The sequence below is a fragment of the Aedes aegypti genome, chromosome 3 (genome assembly GCF_002204515.2).
Source record: "Aedes aegypti strain LVP_AGWG chromosome 3, AaegL5.0 Primary Assembly, whole genome shotgun sequence".
Taxonomy (NCBI): Eukaryota; Metazoa; Arthropoda; class Insecta; order Diptera; family Culicidae; genus Aedes; species Aedes aegypti.
In genome coordinates, this window is record NC_035109.1 from 14,635,940 (window position 1) to 14,652,603 (window position 16,664).

Below are 16,664 nucleotides of genomic sequence, written 5' to 3' on the forward strand. Positions count from 1 at the left end.
CTATATGGTTTCTTTTTTCTAACATGAAGTCTTCAAAGTTCCTATTTTCTAATCTGTCGCTACCAGCTACCAAAAAATAACCGTGATCTTTTTACAAATTTTTTAAACCAATTCGTTCAAGCAATGTTCATGAAAATCTTTCTCTGAACTACATTTGCTATCAGGAAATCTGTAAAATGATTTTCATATAAATTTTCCAACATCTGAACGAAAAAAAGGTTTTTAACTTTTGGTGATTGTTAATAAATAAATTATGTGTTCATGAGCATTTTAGAAAACTGTACCTAATATATTGGAAAATCACCTGGTCATAGCATTTTCGGTAAAGTAAGATCTTCCTGAGTATTTAGGGGTTGCACAAAAAAATCATTATTATAGTTTCCTAAGCCTTTTCGTAGTCTTGTTCTTGAAGACAGGCCTTTCCCGTGAGAATGCATTGCCCGATTGGAGCACAGCTCTTCGACCCGGTCGACCTCGTCGTCGCGTTCTAATTGCAGGAAATTTTAATTACTGTCGAAGAAATAATCACGTTTAGTCATTTCTCACTCTGTTTCTTTCTTTGTGTTTTCCATTCTAGAATACCTACAGAACGAGAAGCTGTGCGATGTAGTCTTGATCGCAGGATTAGATGGCAAGCGGTAAGTTCCTTCTTCCCTTACAATATAGTGAGAAAGCGTCATACCAAAATGTGCAATGTCAATGTCGTGCAGTGCTCTCTCTGTTCTGTGCTGTCCCCATGTCGTCATCATTATGCACTGCCGAGATTGAGAGTGACTGGTTTGTGGGTTCCCTGCTTGGATTCAAGTTTGTTTGGGGGCGCTGCCCTCAGTCGTCGCACATCTGGCTCGGTTTGGCGCGTTGCGCTTTGTCCAGAAGAGGTTCTTGAACGCACCATACTAAGAATAGTGCGCTTGTAAGACTTCTTCCTTCGAACTTTTCTCCTTTCCATTTTAGATTTTCTTAGTTTCTTTTGTGCGATGACCTACCGGTTTATGATTTCCTTTTGCGATCGTTGTCATTCCGGGTGGGGGGCGTCTGAACGTAGTGTTTATTTTTTTAGTAGTTTTCTTCCTGCTGGGTGACGTTTGCCAAGGCTTGATACTACTTAAATCTGTTTCAATACTTTGAATTCGTAGAATATTCATTTCATTTTGGATCTTCATACCTAAATATCCCCCATGTAATAATTATCTCAAATGTTTAGAGTAATTCCATGTATTTACCTTTATGGTTACCTTAGATACACCTCACAACCCTATTATGAAAAAAAACAGTAGTTTTGAATATTATTTATATTGCTCTAACCGTAATAGAATATTCAAAATCAGTTGAAAATTGACAAAGTTATTGTAAGTTAAAGAAAAATAAAAAAACAATTAGAAATTTTTTTGCACTTTCATATTTTTTTTTCAAGTGTATTCGAACTTATTGAACACCCTGTACATTAGACCTGTCCGCTTTTTGAAAAAAGTTCTAGGACTCTTCATGCCACATCAGATTCTGAACTTATCTATAAAAATAAATTATCTGTCCAAAAATGAGCCAATTCGATAAAGTTTTAAAGGTGTATCAAATCAATTTAGTGGTTTGTTGGAGCGCTCTACGGTAATGCCTCCACGAAACCCCAAAATTACGTTCAAAATGATTCGAAAATACCACTAGCCTTTTGCTAACACATTAGTCTATCACTTTGCCGAAGATACTAGGGTGTTTTAGCCGCTTTTAACGTAATCATGAATTCCGGAAAAAAAAATCTTGTTTTATTTTGTATCCAATTGTCGTAAATATTTCTTCTATATATTATGAAGATATCGTTCATACGATTGTCCGACATTTCCCCGAAAACCATTTCCCCGAATGATTTCTTCCAATGGATTTTATCCCGAAAAACATTTTCCTGAATAAACTGTTTCCCCGAATGTACCGTTTCCCCGAATGTTTTTTCCAAAGACATTTTTTATTTATTTTTAATAATTTTCTGAAAGGGGACGTAGGCTCAAACGTTCACACAAAAATATGAAATTTTTCATACAAAAAGCACAAATTTCCAATTTAAGCCTGATTCGCTGCTGACAAGTAATTTCTCGGCCTATCTTGATCCATGGATGATTTCTGCAAGGAATCGATCAAGAATGCGCTTTTTTCTGATCGCAGTACGCATTTGAAAAGAAATGTCAGTTCAAATGGGAGTCGCTGTAGAAAATCGGCGAGAAATTTCTTTATCGATTCCTTTTCAGTAGCAAATCAGGCTTTAGGCGTTACGTAATAAATGAACGCTGCCTAAGACTATATCCAGCAAGTTTGATAATCGTTTCAAACGAATGATTCTCTTATGAATGATTTGAATCGAAAAACGAAAGATGAGATATTTGGAGTGAAAAACGATGACAGTTTTTACTGACAGGTCTGCTTTTAAAAATATGTTAAAAAAAAAGTTAAGTTCGATATTCAAATGTTATTATGCTTAAAATCGTTTGTTCAAACATAGTTCATCTTAATGACAACTGGCGGAACGAGCAAAGGCAGAATAGTGAAATAAAGTTTGACTGGTTGAAAACAGTTTGCAGGATTCAAATGAGATCTTCACTGCATGAAAACTTAGAAAGAATAAATGAGTCACAAATGTCGTTTTCGCTTTAGGAACTGGGCCAGTGTCAGGGTCAACACATAAACAAACCAACGTCAAGCAAATTGTAGCTCTGTCTCAGGTTCGGGTTGGAGTTGAAACTGTGTTTCAGAGCGACCAGTTCCAAGTTTCGCCAGTTCCAACCTAGACTCAAAAGCAAAGCCATGCTGAAGGTGTCTGGGTTCAATTCCCGGTTGGTCCCGGATCTGTTCGTAATGGAAATTTCCTTGGCTTCCTTGGGCATAGAGTATTATCATGCCTGCCTCACGATATACAAATGCGAAAATGGCAAGTTTGGCAAACAAAGCTCTTAGTTAATAACTGTGGAAGTGCTCATAAGAATACTAAGCTGAGAAGCAGGATCTGTCCCAGTGAGGATGTTAATGCCAATAATAATATGAAGAAGTGCCTAGACTCATAAACGAATTCGACATTAGTTGATTTTGGACGCATCTGACAGTTCAGCACTCCGTTTCGCGTTAGAAGTCTGTGTTTTTTAAAACATAAGCAGATGTGTTTTTTTTAACTACAACTGAGAACGTAAAAGGTTTGCTTTCAATTTTATAAACATCCCTTCTTTAGAACAGGTTGTTATTCTTTATATTACTTGTCTAATAATCATTGGCATCAAAATAGTTGATAATTTTAAAACTCTTACCTTCTTATCATCGTAAGCAGTTCTTTGAAGCTTTGCTGCTTGACTAGATGTCCCAATAAGGAACGTTTCGGAAAAATTGTTTCTATCCAAGACATAAAAAGATTTTTATCTGGAAAACAAATATTGATTGTCAGAAAATCAATAAAGAAGCATGTTGTCTTTTAGAAGTATCTACCCAAGCAAAACAGATGCTATAAAAGTGTATTTTTAAACTATATATGACCAGATTTAGTCATATATTAGTTGATAATGCTCAATTACAACATGTGTGCTACTCGGGTACAAGTGTAGTGCAAGATATAATAGATTCCATTGATCCTTAAATGGTTTCACTGTAGCTACTGTCATTAAGTATAGTGAAATTACGTTTAACCTAGTGGACATATGGCATGAAGACGTTTGGCTAAATAAGGCATCTTCGTGTAATAATGCGAAACAATGTGAAAGAACAGCCTATTATTAAAAGAAGCAAAAATTTAAGGTTATCAGCTAAGTGTCACTGCATATTGGAACAGTATAAATATAATGAACAGCCTATTATTCTAAGAAGGCAAAACTAAGCTGAATGTTCATTCGTCCAAAGTTCATAGGCCAAATAACTATACTTCAAAGATACCCAGGTAACCGACAAGCATTTGAATAAGCCGCCCAGCAGAATGCTTATAGCACTTGATCTGCTTTATGTTTTATTTGAGCAGTTTGATTGCTTAGCTGTCTTAAATCAGCAGAAGCACTGCTATCTTAAATCATTTTGTCGTTAATAAGCATTTTCATTGCAAGGGTTGTTTTCAGTTCTGAGCAGCCGAAATGCTTGTTTGTTGCTGTACAAGTGTCAGGAATGAAGAGTACAGGTTGCATGTTACTAATTATAAAAGCGTTCCGTCTCATTCATACCAATGCCTCATGTGTGGAATGGCTTTGCCATCTGATGAAATAAAAAAAATGATGGCCACTGCGGAAACCAAAACGTGATTTCTTTTCTTTCTATAAACTCTTTAGTTGCATGCAAAAAAATATCAGCCGAATTAAGAGCTGAAGCTCTACGGGGAAATAAAACCATTTGCACAATTTCAATCATCTTCAATTTTATTAGAACGATACCAAGCTCGCTCTGACATATTCTGCATCCAATTGCTCAGAAACAAATCATCGGGTGTAGCTTAAGTACGGTATTAAATTATCGCTCGGCACTGAACCTTCTGTGGCATATTCTGCAGCATGGAGCACCATCGTTAATACTTTACTATCCACCAGTTCATGAATTCGAATCTCAATCTAGAATAAAGCCAACAAAAAACTGCACCAGATCAACAAAAACATCAAAAATAGCAACGGCGACAGAAAGAGAAAGGAAGAAAGAGAATGGAGATGGACAGTATTTTTATTTTGTTTTGCTCTTCATGGGTGGCGTTACTCTTTTTTGACAGTAATTTACAACGTTTCTGAAGGAGTAGCATTAAAGCAGCCCGTTATTTCGCCAAAACCTGCTTTGGTGAAGCACTTAAGGCAGCTATAGTTTCAAAGCTGTATGAGTATGAGTATGCTGTATGAGTGCTATTTGAAATGCTTATTGGTTACTTGGGTACCGCTTCCAATGAAACTGCCTATCATGTGCTCGCATTTGTCATCAGGCTATCACAAAAATAAATCTAAGTTGTTTTGAGCGAAATGCTCGTGGCACATTATTTGGAACATCTGTAACTTTAAACACATGGATTTTTATAACAAATTAATCAATTTTCTTCTAATCTTACATCAGCCAACACCTTAAATACTTTCTGGAAGCAGGACCATGGATAGCTTTTAGTATGTTAATTACATTAAGATTTTTTCGGGGAAATGGTACATTCGGAAAAATAATTTTCAGAGAAATAGTTCATTCGGGAAAACGTTATTCGAGGAAATTGCATTCGGGGAAATGGTTATCGGGGAAATGTCGGACAATCCGTTCATACATCGTTTTTATGTAGGAATCGATTATCATTGTGAAATAACTGAATATGTATCACTCTATACTCTTAATTCTCATAGGGTTGCCAACACGAATGCACTCTGTGAACCCTACAGTCCATCACCATCGGCTTAAAATAGAGATGATGGTCAGGTTTGGGCCTCAGGATCAGAAGATCCACGGTTAATGTACAAGGGATAATCTTTTTTTCTTTTTATTCACACCAATCATGCTAACGTCTGTAATTATTTGACCTAATTAGGAACATTTTCATTTGTAGATTCGTAGCGAGATCATGAAAATTTTCAAAATTCTGAGCGAGACCCTAGTGGATTTCCATGGAACGCATTTATGGATCTCCTGCACGGTCATAACCACTGTTTTAGATTGAATTATTCATGTCAAACTCTAATGTCTACTCATGAAAGTAGAGCTGTTTCTTTTTAGTCAAATCATCGTCACACAAGACTGTTGAGAGCTCTCAAATGATTTAATACCTAAGACTTCGGTCACACAAAGAAGTAGCAAATCTTCCATGGGGAATTCTCACTAATCATAGACATTCTGAAAACAATGTACACGGAAATATCTCTTCAACAGGGCGCTAAGTTCGATAGACCATTGTTATAGAATAATTGTATCTACTGCAAATGTTTAATTGTTATTTTTGTTACACAGCAATTGTTTCAGCTCCTTATTCTTTTTCGAATTATTTGTTCATTTCTACATCCATCGTCGAATATTTTTCTGTACAGTACGGTTGTATTTTCGGCAACTCTTTATCACCGACAAAAACTGCTAAGATAACAACACTACCATATTTCTACTAAGTTCCACTACTTTAAAAATAATGAGAAAAAATAGGTGAACTAAGCAAAATTATAATAAATCTTTGAGTTGATTATTGAAATATCTATGTATAAGTAAATGAAAAGCCGGCCTTAGAGTTGAGGTCGGAATACGCGTATCTGTCAAACGATACAAACTCTAGTGGAATTAAATGGTATAGTACTATTTTTTTCATTTACTTAAGTGAAATTGTTTTATTGATTTATAATATGTTGGATTGTTTCATGTTAATTCTACTTTATCTTTTTATTGATCCAGAGTCATAGGTAGGTACGTGATCGTTACGAACTGCGTTCGAATTTAGCACGTTCCATGTATTGGGTCCACATGTTCGCGGTTGAATAGTTACCGCGTCGCGTCGATTACGCTACTTTTACAAACCGCGTGAACCTGTATACATAGTCAGGGCAGGGTCTTGGTCATCATGGCAAGTTTGCAAACAAAGAATCTTTACTCTCGCTCCGTTGGCGCATGATAGCTAAGCGGTCTGGTCAGAGACGTGATGCGAGGATTCGTCAACGCGGCGAAGAAACCCATAACAACAGGAAAACGCTTGTAACGGCTTTCTGTCTGCTACATGTAAACTGGCGCGGTGATTCTCTCAAAAGAGTGGGGTCGTTAGTTTTCCTGTTTAGGTGAAGTTGGGGAAGTTGATAATAATCGGAGAATACTTGATATTATTGATATACTAATTCGTGTATACAGCATTCCAAAGCGCAGATTCATATGGAAAGAGGAATTTAGAGCTTTGGAATGAAAGTTTAGACTGCTAAGTATAAAATTAGGCTGCTCCACATTAAACAGTCGACTAAAATAGTCTATATACCTAACTATTTAGGTGCACAACTCGGACAAATGTGATATTTACTCAATCTTTTTTAATCCTCGTGAAACAGCAATTTAAATTTTTGGTTCACCCTACCGCCCTGTTGGTCAGCACCCACGAAAACCAAATAATGTGCCTTAGTCCCTGAGCTCTTCCAAATAAATGGAAAGATTCTTCTCCAGTTCACGAAATAATTCAAACGACTCGTTTCGGTCATCCATCAGCAGTAGTAGGTACCTAAGAAAACGGACGAGCTGACGCAAAACTATATTCCTCCTGTCTATAAAAGGCAAACCAGGAAGCAAATCACCACCAGCCGGGTAGAACACAATTTCGCTACATTACGAAGCACTCTATAATTCACAGCACCTCGTACGATGATAACCCTTATAAATCTGACGGTTTGATTCCCGGTGTATGATTAGAGCGCGTGCCCATGGAATGTATGTTCATTATACTACCATGTTATAAATAAGTTGCAAACAGCTCCCGACACTTGACATGGAAATGAAGCCGGTGTATACGGGGCATGGAGAAACGTTTGGGGGTTTAAATCGAAAGAAAGAAATCGATCAACAAAACCTTACCAGACATGACCCAAATTGCCATCAATCCGTAAAACCGACAACTGAAACCCCCTTGTGTTTTTTCATTAACGCGTGTCGGTTAATTGGCCGGCCACGGGGGAGCATGATGCACTTGTGGCTGATAATGATAATTGTATCAGCTCTCAAATGTGGACCGATGGATACACCGTGTCAATGATGCATTGCGTATGATGCAGCAGATATAGCGCACATTTCTTTTTTTGGCTTTATTTTGCATTTCGCACACCGTACTGATTGGATTCGACTTCGATCGCAATCGATGGGATGTTATCAAACTCAGAAACGCATTTTGGCCGATTCATCTTGTTACATCAATATTACAATGGAGCCGGAGTAAGAGCAACGCGGAGATAATTATGATTATCCGTGCTTTGATGCTTCCAAGCGTAAGAATAATCACATATGATTTCTATGAGAAGAAGGATTTGTAAAAACTACAGTTCGATGATAGAAAAAAGAATTTTATTGAACTCAGTACTGCAAAAACAATGCTTACAGGAAAATTTCGGATTTTTAATGAATGTTCAGTTTTTATAGATGAACAATTTGTTCGGACGAAATGAAGTGAAAAAAAAATCCTAAGTATTTGTAACCTATTTTGTTTCTTTCAACTGTGGATATACTGGAAAATAATAAAAATGTCATTATGTCAGATTGCGAGTCAGATATAATCACTCAATGCGCATCCATTCTAATTCTATACACCTGAGCTTGTCTTATCTGACCTTGAAAATTTGAAATAGTATTTCATAGAAAATTGCTGAAATATTTGCGGCTCAATCCTTGGCAAGTTTTGCAAGATCCATGGTGAGATACTCTGGTCATTGTAAGTATTAAACAAGGCGAAAACAAAACCATTAAGGTGAAGATGAATCGAAACCAAACTTCAAATTTTCAAGAGCACGGATCTGGAGAACCAAACACCCGTTTGAGCTGAAACCGAATCACCACCACCAGCTAGTGACCAATCGATTAAGTTTTCAACTTAAACGGGTGTTTGGTTTCCCAGATCCGTGCTCTTGAAAATTTAAAGTTTGGCTTCGATTCATCTTCATCTTAACTCCGGAATATTTTTGACAAATTGCTAGCGAGATTTGAAATTTTCCCATCATGTATGAAGATGTATCTTATTCTTGGCACTTTAACTTCACTTCCACAGAGTTTGTTATATACCTACTGAGTTCATATTTGACCCTATATGTGTCGTTCTGAAGTGCTTTCTAACAGCAAACTTTCATATATAAGTGAGGTTAGTTGCTAAGCTTTATACAATTAGATGGAGAAAAGACCCCATTGTTAAGGTGAGTGATGGAGGTGCCCAAGCGATTAATACTACTTGCCTTGCATGATTTTCTGTTGGATTTTGTCAGGATTGATGGATGATTTCTGGCTCAATTCTAGCGGATTTTCCCAAAGGATCGAGGAAGAATTCTTGCATTGACGAGTTCGCCATCAAGATCTATGTTATACTACAGACGTGATTTGTAGGAGCGCCTGCCTAGTAATTTGAAAGCTTCGGCATGTTTCAATAAATATTTATCTCAAGAACATCCGTCTTTAGAGGTCCGCAAGACGTTTGTGTAGCTCCGAAAAGGTTGGGAAACAGTGCTTTACTGCCCATGTTCGCAAATTCGACACCATTGACAAGTTCAGCATTCTAACTGGATTATTAATTTTATTAAATTTTATATAACCATTGGAAAGTGTGAAAGTGCACTTCCTGTACCTTCTCATGCTACATTTTCGATGCATCATTCACCGAGTTTTTTTTTTCTCCAGATGGCAACATCGTTCGTTTGTGAACACGAAATGTATAGTTAGGTTGCATTTCACGTAATCACGTAACACCGAATATATGTTCTAGCAATAGTACCTATGTTACGTAGATTTTTTCCATAGTAAATACTTTCCAATATTCTATTAGTAATCTTATATTTATAGTTTTCACAATTTGTTTCCATCATTCATCTTCATAGAATATTTTTTGCAAAGAACCGTTTTTAAACATCCAAGGTTTATGCAGCAAAATTTGCCAACATAACTGCTCATGAGAACAAAAAATATACTTGCAGAAATCCTTGAAAGAGTTCTCTCCAGGGATGATTGTACAAATTCCAGCAGGAACTCTTCTAGAGTTTCTCGTAGGCAAATATTTCTGAAATTCTTCCATAAATTCTCCTAAAAATAACTTCCGGGATTCTCACAGAAGTTGTTTCAGAAAGTTCTCCTAAGTCCTTGATGGTGTGATTACTCATGAATTCATCATAGTTTTGAGTTATTTGTCCATTAATTACTCCGAGAGTTTTAAGTATTTTTTTTTTTCAAAAAAAAATAAACAATTGATTCACCAAAAAAAAATCATGCAGGAGTCCCTGCAGGAATGTTCATCACTTTTTGACCCTGTATTTCTATAAAACTCATAATCATATACAACTGTATACTTTTTGAGGACATTTTCCAAGAAAATTAAAATCTTAGATCAAGTTTGGATCAAAATTCCACAAAATACTATATTCATAATATTATTTGCATGCTGAGACTCCAGTCGGTAAACGTTTAATGTACAGTGCTGTTCTGAATAATAGCAGCGCATGTCGATTTTCATACAAAATGCTCAACTTTGACATGCTGTAGTTTTGTTCCCTTTCAAGCAATCGAGCTGAAATTTTCTCCACAGAACTACAAATATGATCAATTTTGTAACTACAAAATTTCAGTTTTTTCTGAGTCCCTGCCGAAAAGTGAGACACTAGGTGAAATTTTTCGAAAAAATAGCAGTTTTTCATTTTAAAATTTTTCTTCTACAAATATTTTAAACATTTTCGGTTTAGGTGTAGGTTTGATAAGTAGGAGGAGATTGTTCCAATGGTAAGTGATATACAATTTAAAACTATAATGTCAAGCCGAAATTCAATTTTTTAAAACTGCTATTTTTTCGAACAATTTCACCTAGTATCTCACTTTCCGGCAGGGGCTTAGAATATTTTGAAATTTTGTGTTTACAAAATTGGGCATATTTGTAGTTCTGTGGAGAAAATTTCAACTCGATTGCTTGAAAGGGAACAAAACTACAGCATGTCAAAGTTGAGCATTTTGTATGAAAATCGACATGCGCTGCTATTATTCAGAACAGCACTGTAGATAGTAGGATAATTGGGGGTAATATGCCAACGCCATAATTTAATTTCAATGAATCGATCTTTATTTTATATGAAAATATGATTACACATCTCAAATATCTATAAAAAAGAAGATGTAGCGCATAAACTTTTTTTTTAATCTTGTCGCTCCCTTGCGACGCCTATGCACCTATTCGTTTCCATCATTTGCTTCTATAGACTCCCTTTACCTTTGAGTTGCATGACCGATACAGCTATAAAACAAAATTAATACAAAACAATCACGGTCGAAACCTTCTCCTATCCTCTGCACCCTATTGCTTATTTTTCAAAAGTTCTCAAAACCTAAAATTCGTGTGCTCTTTTGAATTCAAATTACATAAAAAGAGAAACTTCAAAATTTGAGCGAAAAATATTAACATTTAGAGGTGGCGCAAGCGACTTGAAGGTAGGCTTACCAGAAGGATTTTCTCCTTATTTGATACATAACTGATGTTTAGTTCAATCTTAGATGCTTTTGTATTTAACAAAAGGCGTTGCACATCTTAGCAAAGAATTGTGAACTCTGATTCTTCGGGCAATTAAGGTCATTTTAAGACTTTTAATGTTGAAAAGTGTTAATAAATAGTTCAGAGAAAAAAATGGGAATGCTTGAACATTTTCTAATATCTATTATTTTTAGATAAAAGAAAGGTGTTAGTTTGGTTGATAAATTTGTTCTGATTTAGGCATTTTTTTTAGAAAAACTCAAAAGCATTTCAACCCTCTAATTCTTGCCAGACAGCTTGCAAAGGGCGCTGTCAACTGAACATGCTCAATAAGATTACGAAACCGAAATAAAGTAGGTATCATTTCGAAGGCGCATCAAATATTATATAAAAAGGAAACCAATAATACCAGAAACGAAATGAAGACCTCCATGTCCATTGCAGTTGCCTAAAATTTTATGGCACATAAGGTAATAGAGCAAAATCTAGAATGACGTGAAAAGTGTACTGTGATCTGTCAAACTTGGGTATCTTTTGAAGTACCAAGGGACCAAATGCAGTACTAGAAGTGGTACCCAATTTGAACCCAAGTGGGATGGCCCTGTACTGTTTCATATTTGATTTGAAAGTTTTAGAAAACATAGCAAGTATCTGGGTAAGTAAGAGGGTTTGAAGTGAAAATTCCTACATATTTATCCAAGAGATTCTAAAGAAAAATTGGATCTGAATTCAATATTCGATAACTTTGGAAAAGGAGGACATTTTCTGCCCAAAAGAGGACGGGAGGACATATAATCAAAAAAGAGGACATGTCCTCCCACAGGATACCATCTGGTAAGCCTACTTGAAGGTGAATTTTCAAGTTATAAAAAATAACCTTCAGTGAAGTAGACATAACTTTGTTATTTTTCAACCAATTTTGGAACTTTTAGCATCATTCCCTTCAAAATTATTTTTTTATTAACTTTGTAGAACACCAAATTTATATAAAATCAAAACAAATTTAAGTTAAAAGTAGTTACTCCAAATTTTTCCTCTTCTCACTAAAATTTTCATCTTTGTTTGACCATAACTTCATAAATACCTGATCGATTCCAAATCTTTTTACATGTTTTTGAAGCAAATTTAGTTGTTCATACAACACATTTCACTGAAAAATTGTTTTGACCAAGTTATCCAACAAAAACATGTAAAAATATTTAGAATTGATTGAGTATTTATGAGGTTATGGCCAACCAAAAATGATTTTTTCAAGTAAAATGAGGAAAAATTTCGAGAAAACTATCTTCAAGTTTCAATTTAAGACAAATTTGATGTTCTACAAAGTTTCCATATATTCAATTTTAAAGACAATGGTGCTAAAAGCTTCAAAATTTGTTAACAAATAACAAAGTTATGGTTATTCCACTGAAGGCCATTTTTATAACTTGAAAATTCAGCTTCAAGGCGCTTGCGCCACCTCTTAATGTTAATATTTTTAGTTCAAACTTTGAAGTTTCTCTTTTAATGTGATTTCAATTCATTTGAGCACAAGAATTTTAGAATTTGAGAACTTTTGAAAATAAGCCGCACCCTACTCTGCACAGGTCTGTGTTCTCCGTGCCATTCAGGTGTTCATGTTCATGCGAACGCACCAACCATTTATGTTGAAAAAGAGCCTGCTTTAGGTTTACCAAGTGATAAAACTTTCGTTGGATGTTTCAATCCTTCGGAATTGTTGTTCGGTTTGTTTTCAACGTCAATTATTGTTTCGAAAGTATTGCAATTATTATCATTATGTTTAAACGTAGTAGTACGACAAGGGTGCGTGAAGCGTACAGGGTCCATCTTGGGACAAAAAAAAATCCCACAATTTAAAAAAAAATCGCGAAAAAAAAAGATTTGATAAAATAGGGAAACATCATAAAGGAAAGATAATAAATAGGTTATTATGTTCATAAAACGGCCAATTTAGCAAATAAGTGAAAACATATGAGGAATTCTCGCTGAAACACGGCTCACATCGTTAAAATTTCAATTTGATGTCACTGATCGCTAGTATATGCTGAAACTAAAAGGTGGTTATCTCTTCTATTTCAACAAAAATACTAGTTTTATTGAAAATCTGAGAAATACCGGGATCCCGAGGTTTTCCGGGACTTGCATAATAACTAGGAAATGGACAGTCTACGCGGGAGAAACAATTTCGAGTCTTAATACCAATATAAACTAATTTTGAATTCAAGTTTTACAAAATCACCAAGGGTAAAACCTAGCAAAATTGTATTTTTGATTTGAAATTCACATAGAGTTACTTGCCTAATTTTCGAGAGTTTACCTTTTTGTAATGATTGACCGAACTCACAATATCATCCAGCAATTAATGGTAAAATTTATCTGAGCATTATGTCTGGGATTTCTCGGGGTATTCGTATACAACCCGGGTATACAACCCACCAATTTTTATAAGCCATAAAGAAAGAACTGTATGTTTTGTCAGTTATTCGTTTCATTAACTTGTGCATTTACTGTGTGGAATGGGATGTCAATGGATGTAAGAATGATAAGCTTTAGAATTATTAGGTGAGCTCGTTTTATCCTGATAATAAATCTTCGAGCTGTAAATCGACTAATTCGTGCTATAAATAAATGAACACAAAATTCAGTACTATATCATTTAATTCCAGTAGAGTTTGTTTCCTTTTGCGGATACGTGTATTTCTTTCTTCAGTGTCGTGTACTAGACACTGTAGGTCGAGTCTAGTACTCAACACTGAAGACGGCCTTACGGTTGAGGTCGAAATACGCGAATCTGTCAAACTCTAGTGGAATATAAATGGTATAGTACTAAATTCAGTTTTCATTTATTTATATTTTCATCCTGTTTCTGGCTTCTGTTTCATACATTCATTTGTGAAGTATCATTCATTTTTATCTTTTTATCATTTTTTTATCTTTAGACCGACATATCGTTGACATGGCAAATATACTGTGTGCATTTTGTGCCGCTACTTTTGAATTCATTTGTCTATTGTGCTTTCTCACTAATGCAATGCCCAAACTTATTTCTCAAACCTTATACTAATCATACCCAATGCTGCTTTCTCCAGCATTCCAGCCCACCGTTTGGTACTGTCGGCATCCTCAGCCTACTTCAGTGCAATGTTCACCGGCCATCTGCGGGAGAGTCAACAGGAAGAAATCACCCTCCAGGAAGTGTCCGGTGAAGCGTTGCAGCTTCTCATCCAGTATTGCTACACGGGAACCATAGAGCTGCGGGAAGATACGGTCGAAACCCTGCTCGCAACCGCTTGTCTACTTCAGCTCAGCACGATCGTCAACGCGTGCTGTACGTTCCTTGCCCGCCAGCTGCACCCGTCCAATTGCTTGGGATTCTCGCTATTCGCCGAGCAGCAGGGATGTACCGCACTGCTAAAAATCGCATCGGCCTACACTTGCCAGCACTTTATGCAGGTCTGGAAGAATCAGGAATTCTTCCAGCTGGATTCAGTGCAACTTTCAACGCTACTGAAAAGCGACGACTTAAATGTTCCTAACGAGCAGGAGGTATTTCACGCACTGATGGCCTGGATTCAGTTCGATTCGGAAAATCGAAAACAGTACATACCAGAACTGTTGGCGCTGATACGATTGCCACTTCTGCAACCATCGGTATTGTTCGGCATTTGTATTTGTGGGGAACTGTGAATCTCATAGGAAATTTTTCATTTCAGTTCATAGTCGATCACGTGGAAGCTCTCTGCGGTGCTAACGAGTGCCAACAGTTGGTGATGGAGGCGTTCAAATGGCATCTTATTCCCGGAAGACGATCGCAAATATCAACGCAACGAACAAGACCGCGAAAGTCTACGATTGGTAAACTGCTGGCTGTTGGAGGAATGGACGGTCATAAAGGCGCTATTAGGTATGGATGATATACGCAGAGCATGATGAACAGATGAGTTTTGATTTTGATTTCAATGCACTATTACAGCATAGAAAGCTACGAGCCACGTTTGGACAAGTGGACTCTGTTGAAGAATATGCCAGCCAGACGACTCCAGTTCGGCGTTGCCGTAATGGATGATAAGCTTATTATTGTTGGCGGTAGAGATGGTCTGAAGACGCTGAATACCGTTGAGTGTTTTGACTTGACAACGATGACCTGGAGCTCGATCGTGCCACCGATGGGCACGCCTAGGTGAGTTTGATGATTACAATTGTGATTAGGGCTGCAATTTGATATTTTGTACACTTTTTTTCAAGACACGGTCTAGGAGTTGCATTCCTAGAAGGGCCACTGTACGCGGTTGGTGGACACGATGGGTGGAGTTATCTAGCAACCGTTGAACGATGGGATCCTGCTGCCCGTACGTGGAGCTACGTAGCACCAATGTCTTCTATGAGATCCACTGCCGGAGTTGCAGTTCTGAATGCCAGATTGTTTGTGATTGGTTGGTTTTCTAGTTTTCTAGTCGGGGCAATTTATAATGCAGAGTTTATTTGCAGGAGGCAGAGATGGAAGCGTGTGCCATCGAACGGTTGAGTGTTACGATCCTCATACGAACAAGTGGACCTTGCGTGCACCAATGAATAAGCGACGAGGAGGTGTAGGGGTAAGTATTTGAAACAAAAAAAAAACCTTGAACAATATAATTCACGCAAAACGACCATTTTTGAGACCTATCTAGCCCATCAACGTCGTAAAACATAACACTATGCAGATCGTTTTCTCCTTTCTTGCTTTCTTACACAATAAACAAAATGAGGTAAAAACAGTATCGGTTTGGATCTCTCGATTGTGAAAAGGCGACTGAACCAATTGGTGATTGTCAATTTGAACAGAGTCACTGCTCTGGGAGGCTTTGTTGTTCTCCAGAAATCTCCATTTTTTCTGAAGACGTTCTTCGATAGATTCCTCCTGGTTTTGCATTTAGGTAACATCTAAGAATTCCTGTAGAGATTTCTACAGATTTTTTTTAATGGTTCAGAAAAACTCCTAAAATGGCATTGAAAGAGTTTTTGAAAACTTTTCTGGTTTGATCCCTGATTCCTAGAAACAAAATCTTGGACGGTCATCTGGTCTTATCAACGACACTCCAAGATGAAGTGAAAAAGTGTCTATTATTATTCAATAGAAAATTGGCAAGAAATCAATGGATAAATGAAATGATTTTTTTTTCTAGTAGTAAGAGTATTTAAAATAAATCCTACAGAAATTTTCTGATAAATTTTTCAAAATATATAAGAGAAATTGTAATTTATCCATTTTTTTTCATTTTTGTAATGATCTTTGTTGACAATACCCCATAGGTTTTTTGGAATTTCTCCTACAAATTCTTCCAGCGATTTTTTGTGGAATACACAGAAAAGAATTCGCTCCATGAAATCCAACGTGTAATAGTAGAACACTGATTTCTTCAGTACTTTCTATAGGGATTACTCAGAATTCTTTTTGATTGAGATTGTCTCAGGATTTCCTTCAAAAAATTTCTAAATATTTTTCCGGCAATCTTTTTTTTATTGTTATTCTTAGGAGGTATCAAAAAAATCTGAGAAA

The 16,664-nt window shown here is 36.4% G+C and overlaps 1 protein-coding gene across 3 annotated transcripts in view; it reads left to right on the plus strand.

The window, feature by feature from the left end:
* LOC5570137 (kelch-like protein 5) overlaps nt 1–16,664 on the plus strand; it is a 38,316-nt gene that overhangs the window by 9,384 nt on the left and 12,268 nt on the right. For all 3 annotated transcript variants that reach the window (XR_002501438.1, XR_002501439.1, XM_001653069.2), the window contains exons 2-7: nt 578–638; nt 14,215–14,776; nt 14,839–15,029; nt 15,099–15,305; nt 15,371–15,558; nt 15,614–15,720. Coding sequence is in view for 1 of the 3 variants with exons in the window: in XM_001653069.2 (XP_001653119.2) it covers nt 578–638; nt 14,215–14,776; nt 14,839–15,029; nt 15,099–15,305; nt 15,371–15,558; nt 15,614–15,720 (1,316 nt within the window). In the remaining 2 variants the exon portion in view is untranslated. The remainder of the gene's footprint in view (nt 1–577; nt 639–14,214; nt 14,777–14,838; nt 15,030–15,098; nt 15,306–15,370; nt 15,559–15,613; nt 15,721–16,664) is intronic.